Source organism: Colius striatus, chromosome 10 (genome assembly GCF_028858725.1).
Source record: "Colius striatus isolate bColStr4 chromosome 10, bColStr4.1.hap1, whole genome shotgun sequence".
In the NCBI taxonomy this organism is placed as follows: Eukaryota; Metazoa; Chordata; class Aves; order Coliiformes; family Coliidae; genus Colius; species Colius striatus.
The window spans coordinates 28017168-28038205 of NC_084768.1; the positions used below are offsets into that span (position 1 = coordinate 28017168).

General features: G+C 37.3%; 1 protein-coding gene across 2 annotated transcripts in view; it reads left to right on the plus strand.

The window, feature by feature from the left end:
- The window catches only part of SPATA6 (spermatogenesis associated 6), a 49640-nt gene that overhangs the window by 12432 nt on the left and 16170 nt on the right, over positions 1–21038 (plus strand). For both annotated transcript variants that reach the window (XM_062004146.1, XM_010206860.2), the window contains exons 6-11: positions 2076–2156; positions 4642–4920; positions 6572–6659; positions 8323–8363; positions 10211–10383; positions 18956–19055. In XM_062004146.1, coding sequence (XP_061860130.1) covers positions 2076–2156; positions 4642–4920; positions 6572–6659; positions 8323–8363; positions 10211–10383; positions 18956–19055 — 762 coding nt within the window. The remainder of the gene's footprint in view (positions 1–2075; positions 2157–4641; positions 4921–6571; positions 6660–8322; positions 8364–10210; positions 10384–18955; positions 19056–21038) is intronic.

Genomic DNA, 21038 nt, shown 5'->3' on the forward strand with positions numbered 1-21038 from the left:
GTTAATATTATATCCATACCACTTGTGTTTAATGAGTGCTGCAGAAGGTCTGACAAGCCTTCTGAGGGCTGCAGGCTACACTAAGCCAGATGCAGAATTCAAGGTCCTGAAAATTTTCTGGCTGGATTTTTATTTACAGAAATGTTTGGGGCTATATGTCAGTCTTTATGTGATATGAGATTGACTATCCTTAAGCAACCCCTAGTTTGGGAATAGCAGATAACAGAAGAACTGCTCCAATTGCTTTTAGCCTATAAGTTACTTTTGACATATCCACGTGAGTGCCACCTTGTATTCCATCTCTGAGAAAACCTCATGGTTTTGTGTGATTTTACGAATTCTGTAATCGTTCCTGGTCTCTGTAAAAGCAGTAGGTGCTCTGTTGTTGCTTTTTATAGAAGGCTTGCTAATTATGATGTGTCATTTTTTAAATTGTTGATAGCACTTGACAATTCGTTAGTAATAAAAATGAGTTGATTAAAGACGGTCAGCTTTACAATCTCTTTTATATGCCATAACTTCACTTGATTGAATCCTGGACTCTGTTAATTGCTGTGACTGAGCTTTCTTGGCATTTTTGTCGTTTCATTTCCATAATCTAACCTGGGGCCAGATCAGATTCCCTTATGGGAAATCAGTGTGTGTTTAGGCAGGTGGTAGAGAATAGTTTGGTTCAGCAGGAGACTCATGAAGTTCCAGCTAATTTGTAAGAGTATGAGGCAGAATCACAAACAGACCAACTCCATTTCATTTCTTAGAGATTTTGTGTGATCATAGAATCATTTCAGCTGGAAGAGACCTTTAAACTCATTGAGTCCAGTATTTGCCCCAGCCCTATCAACCACTGGATCATTTCCTTAAGTGCAACATCCACCTGTCTCTTAAGCACCTGCAGGGACTGTGACTCCAGCACCTCCCTGTGCAACCGATTCCAATGCCTGACAACCCTTTCAGCAAAGAAATTCCTCCTCATATCCAGCCTGAACCTTTCTTGGTGCAACTTGGGGCTGTTTCCTCTTGTTCTATTACTTGTTATGAGGGAAAACAGACCGACACCCACCTCACTCGGGGCAGCAAACTCTCTCTGTTTTGAAAGAAGAGAGGGTAGGAAGTTCTAGAAACACTTGACCGTCTCTTTGCTTCTGCATAGCTGTATAAGATGCACATCAATGACTCCTACTTGTTTATAACATGTATGGCCTTTAGTTCTTTTATGCATTTTTAAGTGTTGCTCTATTGGGAAATAATGCTTATTTGTCATAATCTCTACCATTTACACCCAATAGGTTTTCTATGATGTTGCCAATGCTAGCAAAATTTAACAGGAATTAGAGCTCTTGAGGTATTTTGTTTGTAGACATGGCTGCAGTGAAAGATGAATTGAACAGAAACTGTTAGGCACATAAAGATAAAAGGACCTGCTGTTTGACCAGGATGCCTATTTGAACCCCGTTGATCCCAAATTGGTCAAAGTAGGACTTGCCTCTTGCCAGCCAGATGTGGAAGAGGAGTTTGAGAGGGAGTGAAATACAGTTACAGAGCGTGGTAGACAAGTCACAGAAATCAGACTTTGCTCTAATGCCTACAGAATAAAGGGGATTCGCAATCATCCTGTTACAGATGAATAGTTATTTGCAGTGTAATTGACTAATTTTCAAAATGTTTTTACAGGAAAAGATTGCACAATTGAGACTATTTATAAATAAGTTTCCAAAGTTAGAACTAATGAAACTTCTAGAGCATGACTGGAATTTTTATTGGTGTTGTATAGCATGGCATGAAAAATCTTTAAAAGTGCTTTTGACAGAGAAATGTATTGAAATAAAAGTCAGACCTTAATTGTTGTGCAAAAGCAATATAATCATCTGTAATTGAATTGTCAGAAATGCAAATGTTAGCATCTTGACATTTACCATTGCTGTTCTGTCTTTTCTAATTATCTTTATTAAAGGCTGAAATTAACAAAGGAAATGCCTGAAAATTAGGAATGGTTTGTTACATTAGGTGACATTTACTTCTTTGATACCCTTTATCTTGAGTTGGAGCTTGATGTTCAATTATTGTCTCTCTTCTAGGGAATTGCACCAAAATTGAGATTTTCTACAAGCTTCCTTATTACAGAAAGTCTGTTAAGCTCAGGAAGGAGTCACATACAGGTTAGCATAATTTAATTGTTTGCAATTTAATTTCTAGATTTAATATTGATAGCCTTGGTTCCAATTTTTGCATGTGCTGCTCACTTCAAACTTTTCTCATTCTTTTGTTGTGGTTAAAGCAGTTGTCATGGGTGCTTGACAACTTGATTAAATTTTTAATCAAGTATGAGTATAGAGTGGGTTTTGTGCATGACAGTAAATGCTGAGAGTTCCTTGAATCTGAAACAATTATCAGTTGCTGTGTTCTATGATCAGCTGAAGTGTCAATCCCTGGTGTATTTGTAGGTGGGAAGATGCTTTCCCACCGTTTCTTATTGACACTTAAAATTAAGGTGGGACAATGAAAGCTAGATGAAGTCAGAGAAAGTACACTATCAAAGCCAAACCAATTAATGCAATTGTTTTCCATAACAACATCAGCAAGAGTAATGGAAATGGAGATTTTTGTTGAAAAGGCTATCACCAATATTAATATGGAAATGCTGCTTCTGAAACAAGCGAAGTTAAAGGTGAAGTAGCTGAAAGAGGACAAAAAAAGCCCTCTCTGATGTGTTGATTCATTTGGTAGCACTCTCTTATGGTCTCATGTTACATCTTCCTTTTTTGCTGCATATTGAAATATGGTGCAGCAGCATTAAAATGGAACAGTTGTCAGCAAGGCTTGCAAGTAAAGAAGGTTGGGTGACTTTGACCTGTTTGTGGGGTTGCTAAGTAGTTCACTGAGACATTTCTTCCAGATTTAGCAAATGAAATGTAATGAGACACTTAGCGAAAGAATAAAAAAAATAATTGTCATTGCCAAAAAACTAACTTCACTCAAAGTGACTTCAATAAGGGCAGTCTGATTTAAAATTTAAAATGGCCTTAAAAGTGTTTAATATGTCATGGATGGCATATCAGTTTTGCATGTGTTGCAGTGAAAGTCTAGTTTCATGATTGGTGTAAGCCAAATGAACCTGCTTCTGATGAAATTGAAATTAATCTTGGAGAATTAGATCTGGTTTTGCTTGAGCTGCTGCCATACCTGCACAAGTGCTTGTAAAGGTATGAGAAAGACAGTGGCATGATAGCCTGTGTGATGCCAGATTCAAGCTATGTTGATGCAAAACATGCAACCTCAGTCTCCTTCATTGCTCAATGAGGAGGGAGAGGCTTCGAGGCAAGCTGGATGTTTTATTTCTGTGTTCTTCTGAACTGAAGTACTGCATGCAGGGGTCAGGTTTAAGACTAATATCAATTTCCTCAAGCTTGAAAAATAATTTCTAACTGGAAAAGAAGCCTACATATTATTTTCACCCTTTATATCCTATGAATTTGAGCCACATTTGATCAAAGAGCCTAATTATCCATAATGCACTATCCCAAGTTAAAAATGCTGCTAAGTAACCTGGTACGAGTTGTATAATCTGAAGTGCCTTGACCTATAAAGCTTGTAGAGTAATTGAATGCTCATTTAATACCAGGAATTATCAAGGAATAGTAGCCAAACTTCAGTGTTGGGATGAGTTTGTTTCCCAGAATTTGAAATCAGCCACTGAAGAAGTTAATATTGGAGGGGATGTCATCCTGATTGTTAGGTAGGCTTTGCTGCTAACAGCAACAACCGACCTACAACAGCACCACTCCCATCCTGTGTTGTGGGAAGGGAGGTGGTGAGGTTGCTTCTTCCTCCATTTTCCTTTTTCTACTGTGTGTTGGTATTTTAAAAGCAACATATAATCAGAGGTAGTTTTTTTAAAGGCAATGTTTGATAATGGTGGAATTTTAGTAATTTTTAGCTACAAAATCCATATTTTGAATGTCAAGTGACAGCTATACAAAAAAATGGTGCCTTGCCTCTTCTATTGCAAAAGTAGTCACATGATTTCAGAGGATCTTTGGAGGAAGGTCTTTAAAGTTCTTGGGGGTTTTTTTGCATGGAATGTGTTTGGTTTTTTTTTTTTACTAAACATACCTTCTTGATGATAACTCTCTAAAGAGCTATTAAATTCACCACTATCCAAGAAAACAAAAATGCTAGGCAACTTTAAATCCATACAATTTTAACTGTTAAGTGGGCTTTTAACTTACGTATTTCATTTTAAAGAGTAAGAACTTTAAATGATTAAAAAAAGGTTTAAACAGGTGGGGAAAAAAGTAATCTGTGTCTGTCCAATCCAGGTAAAGTTTTTGTTACATGAACTTGTGACAAAATTCAATTTCATTTTTTACAGTCTCTCAGTAACTGTGTGAGAAAACTAATTGGGTAAGTAAGAAACACTTAACATCTAACACATAGTAATGTGTGTTTAAGCCTCCTCCTGGTTTCAGAGAAAACAGTAAATACATTGTTGTTTTTTAAATTGCTGTTTGATTATAGTGTTGCAAGGGGAACTTCAGCTGAGATGGCATCTCTGTTAAAGTGATTAATTCCCTGTTTGCATTATTTTCAGTGATCTTGGTTCTTCATGCTGTCAAACCAGAGAATTTCTCTTTTTCACCTTAGGGTGATTTGGATTGTGTACATCACTCCACCCCAAATGGAAAACTTCAAACAAAGTTACCAAGCAAAGATGCTGTTTCTCCTGAGAGAAGCAGGCACCGCTCAGCAACAAAGAGCTACGAGCGGCCCACAATAGCTTCCAAATCGCGTTCTCCGTCTCCCTACACCAAAAGGCGAATGTGTGAGCTGTCAGAAGAAGCCAGGCAACGACTGGCCCATTTAAACCTCGGTCCTCATGAATTCAGAAGAGAAACTGATAAACCTCCATTTGTAGTTAGACGGGTTTGTATTCTCTCCGAAGTGCTTCCAGCTTAAATTCTTCCAGCTTAAGCACAGCTCAAATACTGTTCTTTCACTAAATATTGCTCCAAAAATTCATTTAGCTCTTAGTTTAGGTGAATAATTTTTCTCTCTGTAACACTGTCGCCTAGTGATTTAAATGTAAAATTAACTAAAATAACATTTCTTTTATCCACGTTACTAACAGACAAAGATCAAATTCTTTCATGAATATCTTGGTTAAATTCTCTGAGGCCCCATTTCTTTTCTTCCAGCACACTAGACAGGATAATAGGTGTATAAATTCAGCTTGGAAGTAATTGATATTAGTATTAAAAATTCCTGAATAAGACTTTAAAGAAAGAGTGTCTAGTCACATTATGAACATTTATACTTCCTTTCTTTCAACTTTTTTAATGTTGGCATGCTATGATGTGTGAAACACTTCCTTTGCTCAGGGCTACATCACTTACACTTAGAGTTTATAAGCAACCTGACTTTAGCACCTGCATAAAGACGTTTTGCTAACCATACATCAAAATTTGTTCTGAAATTAGGTGCTTATTTAAAGAAACTATGTTTAAGTATTTTAATATGAAGGGGATAGATCTCCCAGCATGTTGGAGGATCAGATTCTCTTGAGTATTTACCTCTTAATTTTTCTAGTGGTTGCAGCAATCCTTTATTTTTAGAAAACCATTTTGAATGTGTAGGGGCGGAAATGGGGTTGTTCTGATTCTGTGCTGTGACATTATGATTTGTCTGAAATTCTGGACACTTGTCAGAGGCATTAGGATAATTTATTGTTTCATTAGTTTACCTCTTGATTTAATTTTTTAATCGTTTATGTACAAATGAATTAATAATATCTTGTCAAATTTTAGAATTCTTTTCCAATTTTTATTCTCTGTAGAGGTACCTTTTAGAAATTCAGATTAGCCGTAATAAGCCATTAATCATTCATCAATCTGCTGTTTATCTCTCTCTGAGATATTTTTCTTTTAACTCCTTTTAATCGATTCTTGTGGTTTTTGATCTATAGGTGAAGTTCACAGTTTAATTATAGCATCTTTAAACACTGATTATTGATTTTGATTGCTTGGTTATGTTTGTACAAAAAAGGAAAAAGCTTGTCTTTATAATCTACCATGTCCTGATTGTCATGGCTTTTCTAGATTGCAAATGTTCCTTTTAGGGCATCTTTACTGCTGAGGACTCTTTTGGCCTGGAGATTTTATGTTACATGAAGATTAAAATGAGTTTATATTAAATGTGATTCTTTTTAATTAGGAAGAGATTCAGATCTCTCTGGGTGAGATCTGAACAGTTTGAAATAAATATGAGATAACAAGAATTGTTTAAAAAAACTGCAGACATTATAGATGAAGGAGAAACAACTGACTACATTTTTTGATCTTTGACCACTGTGATATTCAGAGTTTTCTAGACCTTTCTAGCAGCATTTTTGTTTGTGCGCTGTATTGCTGATACACATAATACAAGCAAAGTGTTGTGAAAATAGTCTTCAATAGTATTTAAGTAAGAATGAAATATTTCAGAAAGGACTAGATGTGATCTTGTGAACGAAAACAGGAAAAAAAGCTAGAAATGGGTACATCTGATACTGAGCATTTTAATACTATTTTTGCTTCAGGTTGAACAAACAAGTCCTGGTATTAATCTTCATACCTGGTGTCCCACACAAGAAAGCCCAGTGGAAGCCTGGACCAAAGCAGACTATGGTCAGTATTTTCTGCTGTATATCTCATTAATGCTTTTGTTCTCTGCAGTAGTTTGGTGAGGTTCTTTTGTTTGGGAGAGGGGGGTGATGTTTGCTTTTTGTAATAAAAAATCAGTCTGTAATGGAGAAAAAACAGTTCTTTCTTCCTAGGAATGGGAAGAATACTGAATAAACTACTGTTACAAAAGACAGTTTTAAATAGTTCTTTACCTCATGGAACCTGAAACATAGTTCTAGATGATATGAAAGTAGGAGTAGAAAATACAAAAGTCTAGGTAAGTGCTGTGTTTCACTCCACTTGTTTTGATGAGTTGGATGGTGGAGCATATCTGCATCACAGTCTGTGGGTGTGTTGATCAGGTTTGGAATAATGAGCATTTTAAAGTTCAGGAGCTCTGTTGCTTCAAAACTGAATAATGTTTATTTCAGCAGTATTTGTGAGTAGTGACTCAGTGACTTACCATGATTAATGAGCATCCAGGATGTGCTCCAGTATCTGCTTTGGCATTCATTGGTATCAGTAAGTGAGGGTTTAATAAAAAGTGTGGGAGCAGAAATTTATGAAAATACCCTAAAACTTGAGTTTATTGCATGTGTCTGGCAATATGAGAATCTTAATGAGTCTCATCAGTATTTGTTTGTTATGTGTACTCTGCTTCATTTTTATTGCACCTCCTCACTAATTAAAAATAGCTATATAGCAAGTCATTATGAACTTGTTATTTTACATGTGTTCTTTGTAGTAGCACTGGGTGTGGGATTCTAGAGTTTTCACATGCCCCTTGGGGTCATACTTACCAATCTGCAGTAGCTGGATAATGTAACACACCTATTATTATCTGATACCGTTGCATACTTATGAAATGAGTTGGTGGTTTCTGACCAGTGGTTAGGAGACTGAAATCCACCTCACCATTAATATCCAGAGGATTCAGTGGTCACCTGCCTGTGTCTTGAGGCTTAAATGTAACTTCTGAAGAAACCCAGAATCCTAGGATTAGAAATCTTATTACTGACAGTACAATTTAGTCTTTTTTTTGCTGAGAGAGAGGTGTCTTTACATTGCTGTACAGCCCAGAAGTACCCCTTTGGGCTTGGGTCACATTGTGAGGGTTGTTCGGTACATACTGAAGAAGACAGACTAAATTTAGTGTCAGTCCCTCAGGGTGAAGGTGTATATTGACATTGGTGAAACATCCTAACTCGGTAAGGACCTAATAGTTTCCCCATGTACGTTTCCACAGGCTTCATACTCACATTTATGGGTCCATGGTGAGGGATGGAATGAGGAGGTGATAGGAAGAGAGAGAGGTGGTCATAGGGAATCTTGTTCAGAGAAGACAAGTGAGATAGTCCATGGGAACATTTAGGAATTATAGAGCTTGATTTTATATTGATTTAAGCTAATAACAGCTTAACAAAATGTGTTACTTCTGCCCATGCAGTGCATACACCAATTCATTGTTACAGACATTGTATTCTAATAAATATGAAGTCATTCATCTCAGCTAAAGAAAGTGATTTCCTGCAATACTCTGAGGAGACTGTTTCACAGTGAATAATAATAATACAAATAATTTAAAAAATATTTAGTAGGAAGGGACATAAACTGTTTTGGACATTTGGATTTTCTTTTGAGAATACACATTTTTTTTTTTCTCCAGATCCTTCTCTTCTTGGCAGCTACAGACTCAAGAAAGCCAAAGTGAGTACTCTGAAGTGCTATAATTTACACAGTGTATTTTGGGAAGCTCTGAGCAAGAAGGATTGTCTTGCATAGGTATTTTTGAAACTTTATCTATTGTAGTATCAAAAGCAAGAACAATGATGTTTTAAATCTGATCTAACCCACTTTAGCCCTGCTGGCAGATTATTTACAAATAGAAATGTGAAACTTAACACTCTGTGAGGTATTCATGCCTGCAGGTATAGAACTTGTTGGCATTAGGGCTTGACAGGAGCCTATAAAGGCAGTTTGCATTTGCCTTCTCAGTCATTCTGAGAGCATGTTTTGCTCTGGAATTGTATGCAAAGGTAGCACTGACACAACTGGCAAGCCACTTGTTATTTCTCATCCTTTCTTTTTCAGTTTTTAGCTGCTTTGTGTATTAAATGGATCTGAAGATTAATGGCAAGATCCCTTTGTTTTGGGCTTTTTTTAAAATTCTTTCCATCCTTATTTAGTTGTTTTTTCCTGTATTCCTGAAGTACTGTAGAAATGGTGGGTTTAGGCACTTAATTATATATGACCTCTTAGATATCCTAATGGCTGAGAAAAGTGATGATAACAGGGAGGAGGAAGGAAAGGGAATTGCAAGGAGAAACCTTGACATATGTTAAGTGCATTTTTGTCAGATTCTAGACTTTTATTGCCAAGGATTGCAGTTTTGCTTTCCATGTGAGAGTAATATATTGTGCCACTTCTGGATTGTTCTGTGGCTGTAAATGAGAAACTGTAAAGAAAACAAAGAATTTCTACTAAATATGCTGAATATGTCATTACTGGGTTTTTTTAAGAAATGATGGCTATGTTAAGGTCATGCCATCACTCCCATCCTTGTGCCCCACACCCCCAGTGGGAAAGTAGATTTTACAGTCATTGGAGAATGCAGATAGCTGAGCTAGAGGTTAATTTGTCAGGTTCTTGATGCAACTAATCACTTGTGATTCTCAGAAAAGAAGAGAATTAATCTTTTTCTTGCCAGAAATACTATATGACTTTGTTTAAAATGAGCCATTTCCCAAAGCAGAGGAAAAAAGCCCTGCAGCCTGGAAAGAGATAATGTATAACCTGATTCCTTGGAGGTCTTCAAGACCCACCTGGACATGTTCCTATGAGCCCTGATCTAGGTGAACCTGCTTCTGCAGGGGGGTTGGACTAGATGATCTTTAAAGGTTCCTGCCAGCCCCTACCATTCTATGATTCTATGATTTTTAGTGGTCTGGTTTTGTTGTGGGGTTTGTTTGGTTTGTTTTTTTTTTTCCTTTGAGAAACAGCTTCTGTAAAAGTCTCTGTGTCAGGTAAAAGAGGGTAACCCAGGGAAATGTTTTAGTGATATGTTTCAGGTTAGGAGGAACTATGAAAGGAATAGCTAGTGCAGAGTGAGTAGAAAATGAGTAGATAGATGGACTTGAGTTTTTTCCTTGAGGAACAGCCAATCATGAGAAACAAAAAAAAAAGTCTAAGAACAAGGGGTCCCAGACAGAGGAGGAGTCTAAGGCTTGTGTTTAGGCTCTCAGGAATCTGAGGTTCTTGGGAAAGGTGAAACTTTAAACTATGCAGGCATAAAAGGTGATAAAAGGGGTGTTACAGCAGACTTTGACATAAAACATGGTAATGTGTTACATACCAACAGAGTCCTTTGATGCGTGTTGATTTAATTTAGACCAGGGCTATGAAATGAGGGTACTTGCACTTTCCCCAGGAGGCTGATATTCCTTCATGGATGTGCAACCTTTAACAGTTTTTATTGAAAAATAAAACCACAAAAATTGTACCTCCTAATATTCATAATAAATTTTAACAAGTTTTGGTGGGCTTTTGTTTTGCAGGCAAAATCTACTCATGGAAGATACTTTGACAGCTGTGTTTGCAGTGAGGATGCAATCTCCCACTCACCCAACAGACAGTCCCATTCTGGTGGTTCATTGGAGCGTTCAGCACCTCCAGCATTTCAGGAGCATTCTCCAAGTTCTGTGCTAAATAGATCTTCTCTAAGGGAAAGGTAATGATTTTGTTTTGTTTGTGAAATTCTGGAATGATTAACATAAGAAGATGATAACACTTACTTGCATGACTTTAGTTTGCATGTTTGAAGGTAGACATCCTGAAGAGAAGAATCTTTCCCCAACATAAATGTTGTCATTTCACTTTTTCTCAGGTGCTGTGTTTGCCATCATGTCTCTGCTTAACGAATACAATCCTAATAATATGACAATGAAGAGAATCTTTGGCACCTCTGTTGCTAACTTATTCTGAAACAATGAAGCCGCAGATTTCAGGCTAGATGATCTCTTGAGGTCCCTTCCAACCCTTAAGATTCTGTGATTTTGTGGAACAGTAAATAAATAAATAACCACTATTACAGAGGTGATTAGAATCTCAAAAATGTAAATACAGATCCATGTCAAGTAGGCTTTATAGGAGATGCTTGGAAACCTTTTTTCCTCCTGGCTCTGATCAGTGTTTGTAAGCACATAGTTGTGGCCATGCTCTACTCAGATGTGTGACTAGTGTGTGTAATGTGCTTGTGCTAGTTTTAATCTAGTCAGTGTATTATTTTCCAGTCTTTCTGCTGGCAACCTAAGATTTCAGTTTGTATGAAAGTGTGGGCCTCTGCAGCAATTGTGGGTTTATTAGATGCTGCATTTAAATTAGTTTTCTTAGTAGCTTCCACTGAACCCAGTGGGATTGGAGTAGAGACGGTTTCTAATATCCCCTTAGTTCAGTGGATTTCAGTGGGTTAATATTTTGGGCAAGCCTCACAGCTTCACTGCCTTATGAGGGTGGAATAGAAGAAATATCAAAAAGAAACAGATTTTTCCATGCTTAAGCCCTTCAGTTGTTCAAGGAGAGTACTCCCTACCTCCTGCCTAGTAGAACGTGTACTTGGTGCGCAATGGTTCTGCATTCAGTTTAGTGAGTTACTAGATGGCTTTCTGGGAGCAGAAAAACTATGTACAAAAGTGAGCCTGAATAAGCAAATACAGAACTGGGAAGAACTGAGAATCAAACTGGTGACCTGTCCTAAATGCTGGAGTGTTTACCAAGGCCCTACATGGAGACGTACTTTGGTGGGTAGTTCACACTTATTCCAGGCTCTTTCACCTCTGTTCCCCTTGGTACCTCAGATAGTCTTTGCTCACAGAGTGCTTTTTATGCAACCTAATGGGTGTTTTTTCGAAATAGAAAAATTGTCTCACTTTTTTTTTTTCTGTAAAAAGAAAAATGACAGTGGTCATTGAATTTTTAATGCCCATAAAGATCAAGTTGGTGTTTTAATGTGTTTCTCTGCTTGCAAACTTGCTTGTTTGTTGTTCTCTGTAATAGTGTTTCTTGAGAACTGTTATACAGAGATTAGGATGTATCTGGAGAGTGAAGGTTTCTTTGTCATCTTGTCTTGTCTCCCTACTCTCTTCTGACAATGTTTGTGGATTAGTTACTCATATTTGAGGAAGAGATACTGTAATGATGATATTTTTTATCCTTTTTTTTCATCTAGACTCTTTCTTTTTTGAGAGGGTAAATTTTAAAATGCATTATATTTAAAGCTGACAGGGTTCTTTATACTGATAGCAGGATAGTCTTAGATGTTGTGAGTTGCTGGTACATGCGAAGTAATTTAGTCATCTGCCAGTTAATCTTGAAATTGTCTGAACATTCTTGCTTTTTTTTTTTTTTTTTATGAGCCCCTTTCCAGAAGAGATTTGTGATCTTATGAAATTACATTTTTTCTTCTTATTAGAGCAAATGTTCTCAGCACTTTAGAATGTAATATCTTTTATGTTGAAGATGTAAGCATTTACTTTTGTCATCAGAAAAAAATGCAAAATGAGGAAGTAAAGGGCATAGTCTAAAAAATTTTATCACTATTTCAAACTGCTGAGATAACAATGGTTTTAGCTGACTGTATATTGAGAGTTGTACTTGGAAGGACAAACATGGATCAGAGGTCAATGTTTGGAAATGCATGAAAACGCTGCTGTTTAGATCTCAGAAATAAAGAGGAAAGCAGTATTACTGAAAGTATATTGGTGTTAGTTGTTAGTGTATTGGCAAGAATATAGAGTCTTATCTCACAGTATTTGGTGTTTATTTCTTCAATTTTATTTCGAATTACAAAGACAAAGAGATTAGCATATACAGGCTATTGTTTTAATGCTGGTTAAGCCACAGTCAATATGAAACTGGACTCCCCACCTCAAAAAAAAACCCCAACACCCTATTGTGAAGTGAATATCTGCCTTCTTGGGAGTATTTCTCAGAGCCCACTGAGCAGTTGTTAAGCCAGGGCCGTACTTCTCGGTGATACAGAAATTGAAGCCTTGCATAAAGTCCTCTGAGCCCTTTTGTATCCTTTCTAGCAGTTTCCAATTCCTTTCTGTGAGCCTGCAAGACAAACTAGAAATCAGTCCTCTCCCCTTTTCCACTGGCTTTGAGCCAGAAACAGAACTGTTAACAAATTTACTGTTGAAAAAGGAAAAGCAAAGTTCTGAATACTTATTTTTCATACTTCATTTTTACATTTTTCATGGTTTAGGGCCACCTAAGGAAAGCATTTGCTGGTGTTACAAGTTGACATTCAGCAGTGGTATGGCCACACAATGCCCCGTTTAGATTCTAGCTGCTGTGCAGAGCAGGGGTAACATACACACTATTTAGTTCCTGCCCATGGTGTGTGGCCAGCAGCGTGTCAATGAAGTCAACTTGCCCCCACAGTCTGGTTGGTTGTGCATAGATAAGTATCCTTTTGTACATAAATATGTATCCTCTATGCTTGGTACAAGAGCATTAGCACTATATTCTCTCAATGCTGCTACTGGAAAGCAAAATTCAGGTCCAGTCCTTGCTGTCATGGTGTGTATATTTCCTTGGGCACTCCTAAAAGATGGTGTTTTTCTTGGAGACTTACAAGCTAAGCCTTCCTTGCAGTGCTGAAACCTGCAGCAAAGTACCTTTTGTAAAGAAAAGGAACAACAGTGAGATGGATTCTGTAAGGTAATGACAGAAGCTGACTGAATGGAGCTATGTGCTAGCACAAGAGAAATCCTTTTCTCAAGAGACTACAGCAATCACAGGACTATTTGACCATTTCTGTTATATTGAGAGTCAAAGTTGCTTCTCATGCGTTTGGGATCAAAAGATTCTTTTTCCTGCTCTGGAAATGGCAGGCTTTTGCTTTTGTTTCCAGAGTGAAGTGCAACTTGATATCTTTTTTTATGTTCTCCTGGTTATACTGCTGATATGTAACCTTACTTACTATAAAATTTAACAAAAATTCAGGTTCTGTTTTAAGGCAGAGATTAACTATCTGGATCAGATGCCCTTCTGTAATTTTCCTCTATTGTTTTACTACTATCTTTTTCCAAGTACTGGGGGAATACAGGCATGTTAGATACTCATGAAATACCAGATCCTACACGAAGGCCTTGAAAATTCCAGTTATCAGAGCTTTGGCTTCAGTGTTCTTGAAATGTGTCACCCCAGGATCCTGGGTACCAGTTTTGTCATACAGCAAAAATCCAGACACAGAGAGTTCACTTAATAGAGTGGCATGCATCCTAAGACAGGGTTTACTTCTGTGAGAGTACTTGTTTAAGCTCTGAGAACTTTCCACTGCAAAGTAGAACACAGAAAAAGTTATCAGACTTTTTAGAAAGGAGTGAGGCTGCAACGAGGCTTCCTGGCCATTTCTAGCCACTTCAAAGTGATTATTTCTCATCTTTTGGAATGTAGTTTGGTAGTAAGGTTCTTCATGAGTCTTTTGGGTTTATTAGTCTTACATCTTGGGGAAATTTACTTATTTTGTATTCTTTCACTTCTGGAATCAGCACTTGAAGATCAATTATTTCATATTATATTAAGCAAAACTGGGCTACACCGAAGTGTTGTTTCATATTTTTGACCAACATCTGTGGTATTTGTCATCCTCATTGATTGATTTTGCTGCAGCAATAAGTAAACCTGAAATTGAGTTCTGTCAAAGCTGTTTTGTGTATCAATAATAAATTCAGAGAATATAGAAGGTAATGGAAAAGCTTCCAAAGAGAATAAGGACGTACTAATGACATACTAATGATTTAGTACGAGAATGTTTTGGGGGCAACTGCTCAGCTAGAGCATTGACCTTCCTTGAAATCTCAGAAGCTGTCTGCCACAGAGTTTCAATTTTACATGAGGGTACTGTATCTTGCCACAGTTTTAAGAGCTAAATATGAAACTTGGAAAAAGAAAGTATTTCCTAATTTAGAAACTCAGCACTGAATGGCTCTTTAAGGCTTCGAGGCCTAACTGTAAACAGGGCTTTTGAAAGTAAGAGAAACTATCCAGAAAGGGTAAGAATGCTTTATTTATTTTTTGTCTATTTCTTGCTGAAGAGGGAGAGCAAATAGGTACACAGCTAAGCTGTCAGAGTCTGCTTCCAAATATTTAGGCTTGTGTGCTTTGATTGTGGCCTTGTTTGTGTGCAATTGCTTTGTAGTGGTATCCTGGCATTGTGAAAGCAGCCTGCTTCCTCTGCTTCACATTCTGTGAGAATGTAAGGATTTTTATGTTGGTATATTTCCATTACAAGTCAGGAGCTGGTATGTAGCAGTATAGTCTCTAAAACACTTTTGTGCTACATCTACACTAAGGTTCATAGCCATCAGTCATTTGAAGAAAAAGCAAAACAAAATTGTGTGCTTTACTAAGTAGACCAGTAAAAACCCTGAAGTGTATCCCAGCCTTTCTGTTGTGCCTCTGTATAGACCAGTATACACCAAGTTCATCCTACTGAATTATCACTTTATGTCCTCTTAAATGAGAATAATGTAACTTCTCCACTTAGTGTGAATGCTGCATAAATGCCTACTTAGATATAAACTCTATAAGGTTTTTTTTCTATTTCAGATTAAATACATTTGGTTTTCTTGAGAATCTCTTGTTCCATGTATAAGTTCTTACAGATTGTGGGATTTTTCAGGATATACTTAGCTTTAAGAGTTCTTTCTCTCTCCCCCATTTACAGTAGCATTGCCTCCAATTGTGAATCTGGTACTACAGGGCTTCATTGATTTCTGTCCTCTGATAGTTTGTCCTTGTATGTGGTTTTGCTCAGCATGAGGTCTGTGTCTTTCAAGCTGATTAATTCTTCATGGAGGCCACATGCACCGAGTTGTTCACAAGTCTAGGAGGTGTGATGGTGGGGGAAGGGGTCACAATAGGCATTGCAAATATTCTGCAGTAGGCTTTTGCATTAATTCTACTGATATGAAATGTATTAGTATCTCCTGCTGAAATGTGATATTAACATTTTTTGCTGTGTGCTAGTGGATGATTGGATTGTCTGACATTTGAAAATTCCTGTTTATTACAGCTCTTAAGTTCGCAAGCTGCTGTTTGACTAGAGTACATGGGTGGATGTATCCTGGTGTTTGGATTTCTAATGAAGTGTTTCATCCTAATGGGTAAAATTATACATGAAAATAACTGTAATCTTTAGCACAAGATCTGGACTGTCTGCTTGGCACTTTTATTTTTTTCATCAAGGTAGATGTTGTCTGTATGACCTTAAAAAACATCCTTATCTCATAAAAGAAAATAAATGCCTTTAGTCACATTACAAGGGAAAATGGTTCTGTTTCCTTGATCAGACTCAACACAACATCTTTGAAATTAATCTTGAGAAGTTCTCTGATTGATCTGGCTTTTTCTAGGTCACTGAGCTATATTTCCAAAGTGTTTATACAATCTATTGGAATCAATAAACAATTTAAACTGATGTAACTGCAGAATGTTTGCAAGTCCCAGGGAAAATTGAAAGTATGACAAAGAATACAGCAGTAGAAGTTTATTTCATTTATCAGGACAAACAGTCATTGAAATGAAATGACTTTCCTTTCAACATTGCAATATGATAGTGACACTTTAATCACATAAATAAGTAGCTAGTCATTTTGAAAACTCGTTATTGGTTATTTTGGGCAAATGGAACCCCTTTATTTATACTCTAAGCAGCTGTACTAGAAAACTTGTTTTATAAAATATTTCAAATGGAAGAGTTAGAATATAAAAAGGCTTCACTTCAGACCATGGTCATTATATTTCAAGCATGATTTTATTTTAGTTGGAGTTTTGGTTGGTGTAAATATTAACACTATGCCTCTAAATGTGGGTTAGACTCTATAGTTATTACAAAAATTAGACATTAACAATACTAGAAAAGCTAATTAAATAGAAGTTGGTAGTGGTTTTAATCACACTTAAGGTTTTGGGGAGTGGTTTTTTAGAAAGATCTACTTCTTTGGTAAATTAAGTTCAGGGTGTGTGAGTAGCAAACGTTTCTTATACCACAGCGCACACTAGTGGCTTGATCGATAAAATCACCTGAAGAAAGAAATTTAATGGTTCTTGAATTAAGTACTTAAATCTTCTTGCCGACATAGCCACACATTTTCTAAATGAATACCGTAGAAAACTGGGTTTTCTTTTTTTTTCCAAAAGTAAATACTTTCATCTCCAAGGATATTTGTAAATTTAAGATTAATAACAATGATCTGAAATCTCTACATACGAATTTCATAACATTTATTTCCCAAAGGCAATCTCTTCCAACTTATCTTCTCAGTGCCAGCAACCTGGATGTTCGAAGAACAGCAGCTGCTGTATAAGTAAGAGAAAATGCCACAATTTCATGGATCTATCTTTTATTTGTCAAATGGGAAATGACTTACTACATCTAGGATGCAGATTTTTAAACATGCATTTCAGAGGTTCTTCAATATTATTAAATGTTTGTAAATGCTAATGGAAAGTCATAACATGGTAGTACCAGTTCAGCACTTTGCCCCTCTTCTTAAAAAAATAAAAGGTTGTGGGGTTTTTTTTCCCAAAACACTGCTAGTGACAGAACACATGCATTGTAATGCTGCACATCAAACTGGGTTTGACAGCGTTAGGGAAAGGCTTGTTTAAGGCCCTTAGGCTTCTCTTTCTTTCAAGGCAATGTTTCCTCCCCTAACAAAATTCACAAACCATTTTACTTTCTCCTGTAAAGATCTTTTTTCTGCAACAGATCGTTAGAGTCTAGTATGCAAAAGAATTGAACAGTATGGATTTGCCATACAGGCTCTTGGGCTTGAAATAAATTGTAAATGTTCAGGATGATAATAGGAATGTTACAGAGAGCTTTGGGAAAATACTGCCTGTGAAGATCCAAGGATAAACAATGTTAAATGTCATTAAGAACATGGAAAAGTATATCCCCCTGTAGATTATATGGTATGATTCATTCCTCCAGTATTATATCATTTCTTGGCACCTTTTCTTGAAGAAAAGTAGAAAGATTCAGAAATAATTTGATTTAAGGAAGTTCATAAATAGACTGAAAATATTGGGGCTGTTTAGAACAGAGGATGACGTTTCAGAAAGGTAAGCAATAAGAAGTGAGTCAAAATAAATTGATTAGATACAAGATAATAGAGGTTACTCAAAAGCAGAGAACTGGAAATTTTCTACTTGTATTCTTGTCTCTAGTAATAGAAAGAATGATCTAAAAGATTGCAAAGAGAACTCCTTGCCCTGCCTGTAACCTTCAAGGCAGCCTGACACTTCCCGTCTTCAGGATCCTGCTTCCATTAATATTGACCTTGCCAAGCTAGTAGTTTTGGACTGAAGCTTTCCATGTGTACTGGGTTTGTTCTTTTTTGAAGGAGACATATAGTTCTTTAGCTGTATTGAAATTTCTGGAAGTTTGATGAAGGTAAACTAAGCCAAGCACAACCAGATTGAGGATTTCAGAGTGATAGACTGGGTAACACAGGGAATGGGGTAAATTGGAGCAAAGATGGCAGAAGGGCCCTCCCAGTCCCACAAACCCCTCCAGAGCCCACTCTGGGTTCTCAGGGTTCAGAGATGCAGGCTTCTTCCCTTCATCAGATCTGTGGAGCCAGCTTTCAAAGCCTGTTGCTGTTTCTTGTGCTCTCAGTCCACCCAGAGCATGACAGCCCAGTGCTGCTGTTGTTCCTTCAGCTCAGAAGGAGCTCATATCAAGCAAGATAGCTGGTTTTTAATGTAAAAAAGCAACTTTAAATGTACCTCTGTCTTGTGGAGTAGATTGCGAATCTGCAGGTTTTTAACTCCATGGGCTTTCCAATTTGCACACATTGGACTTATCTTCCTGTTGGTTTATTCCGGTGAAAAGAATTTCATGTGTCTAATATTTGCTTTAAAAAGAGGAAAATGAAACCTAATCACTGGGAATAGAATAACTGTATAGCTTCTCTGTTCTGTAGGGACAATACAAACATAACAGAAATATCATTCAAGTTACAAAACCATCAACATTTTCTGTGTTTCATCTCTTCTGGTGTTATTGTGGATGCATCTTGTTTATCCACTGCTTTGGAGTGTTTCTTTACCTGTACCCTAGAGGAGCAGAAGAATCAAATCTAAACATTGCGTATGTCCCAAATAGAAGGAAGTAATACATACTTCATCATTTTTTCTTTTAAAAAAAAAAATCTGAATCAAAAGCCTGTTTCAGCTTTTCAACAAGAAAATATATCTTCTATTTGTTTTCCCTCTTCCTCTTGCAGATTTAGCTCTGGTTGGCCTTCACCAGCAAATGGAGATGAGATCCATAAAAGAGTGAAAAATATTCTAAGGACACACAGTGCTAAACAGCGCCTAATCTTTGTAAGTTTGACTGCAGTTGAAATCCTTTCTTTTCTACAAGATGGCTGAGGAAGAGAACTGTGCCTACACTTTTAAATTTGTTACAATGATGTTGTCCTTTGAGGCAGCCTTGATTGTAGAAATATGGATTCAGTACATAAGCTGAGCTGTTCCACATTGATTTCAGTAGCCTCCCTCTGTACAGCCTTTATGGACAGCTGGTTTGGGTAACCCTCTCATGGGTTTTTGGGGATGACAACTTTTTATATATATATATATATAGGGTTGTCTACTTTCAATTTAAGCAAAAAATATGTTAGAGATCTGTAGAACATCAAGGCTTAACACATTGTACAGCTGCACATCAGCAGCTGCTTGTGTCCAGCTGTCTGTAGAGCTAATATTATTCTTCAAATGTGTGCTTTTTTCCTTTAATTACCTGCATTTCAATGAACAGAACTCTTTATCTAATGAGATTATGCCCAGGATCAGAATATTTTGTCCTAGAGCCTGATGGAGTTTTGAAGTGTGGTTTTAGACAGATAAAAATTTTTGCTATTGTGATTTTGAGAGACCCAGTTGTGGCACCAGATCTGCCCAGCCAAAGCATTGTGCAAAGTGAATAACAAGGTGGCTAAGCTGCAAAGGACTCAGAGTCTTAAGTGTGAGGAGAGGTAAAAGAAAGATAAGATGAAAGGATATAAGCATGAGAGGTAGGTAAGATTAAGATTAGGAGCTCTGATGAAATTATTTTTCTCTGTTGTTTACCATTTAGAAGAGACGTGAGTCTCAGACTGGAGAAAGACATCTTTCTTTGCTTCACTTTCTCCTCTTAGAAAAAGGAGTGTTGACAGAAATCTGCTTCTGAATGTTGCTGCAATTAGAAGTTACTGTCCCCAGCTGTCTGCCTGTCCCCCCTGACTTGGCTTACTTTATCAATGGGGAGTGTGACAAAAGAGTGTGAGAGCTGTGCCCTCCTCACCTCACTCTGCAACGCAGAAAGGGCAGGAACAGTGAGCTCTAGAACACTGGCATGTGCCCTGTGCTGGTTGGGATGCAGAGGCTGCCCTGCCTACGGTGAACCCATGACAGAGGGCTGAGGCAGAAGTGAAGGCCGTTGTCTCCCTCCACTACTGCAGGATATGCTGAAGAACATCTGTCTTAGCTCTGAAGCCTTGATTTATTTACTTGCCTGAATGTAGCTATGTTGGGCATCTCCTTGTGTTGCCTGCATGCTCTCTTAATTTGACTATTTTCTCATTTCTGTTCAATCTTCATTTGTAACTTTGTTGTTGTGCTTTTTGTTTTAAACTCTCAAACACCTTTTCTCATGCATGCTAAGACTGTTTGATCTATGGGTTCATATACGAATATTTTGATCTTGTGAGCTGCTGCCTCTCACATAGAAGATGCCCTTCACATTTTTCTGTGTTTCAACCACTCCAAAGTAGCTACAAATCATGTCAAATGCTTCTCTGATGTTTCAATGAACTTGAGATGACAGATCAGATTTCATGACAGTCCAGCACCTACAAGTAATGAAAGTTTGCACAGCCTGAACTGTCTCCAATGGTCCTTGACTACTGTCCTTGAACAGCAGACTATGACTTTATCATAAAAAATTCTACTCTAGAATGACTTACACCTATGCTGGTATTCACTTGTTGCTGCAATGTTGCACAAATGCACACAGATTTTGAAGCATGATGTTGGACTCTTGAAGTCTTCCACTTTCTGTTGGCTTTCTATTGGCGTGCCTTGTCGTTTCCACTATTGAACACTTGCTGAATACTCACAGGGATCAACCATCAGAGATGAAGCTTTTCTGTTCCCTCTCTTCCTTCCTCTTGTTTTTGCCTTAAAAAATCAAGATATCAGGGTATTAAGATTTTTTGAGTGTTTAATTACCAATCTGATCAGAGCAGTGCTGGAAAAGGACCGATTTTCTCACTCCATTTTCTTCCACTTGTGGACCTGCATAAAAACAAATTAACAACAAATCAG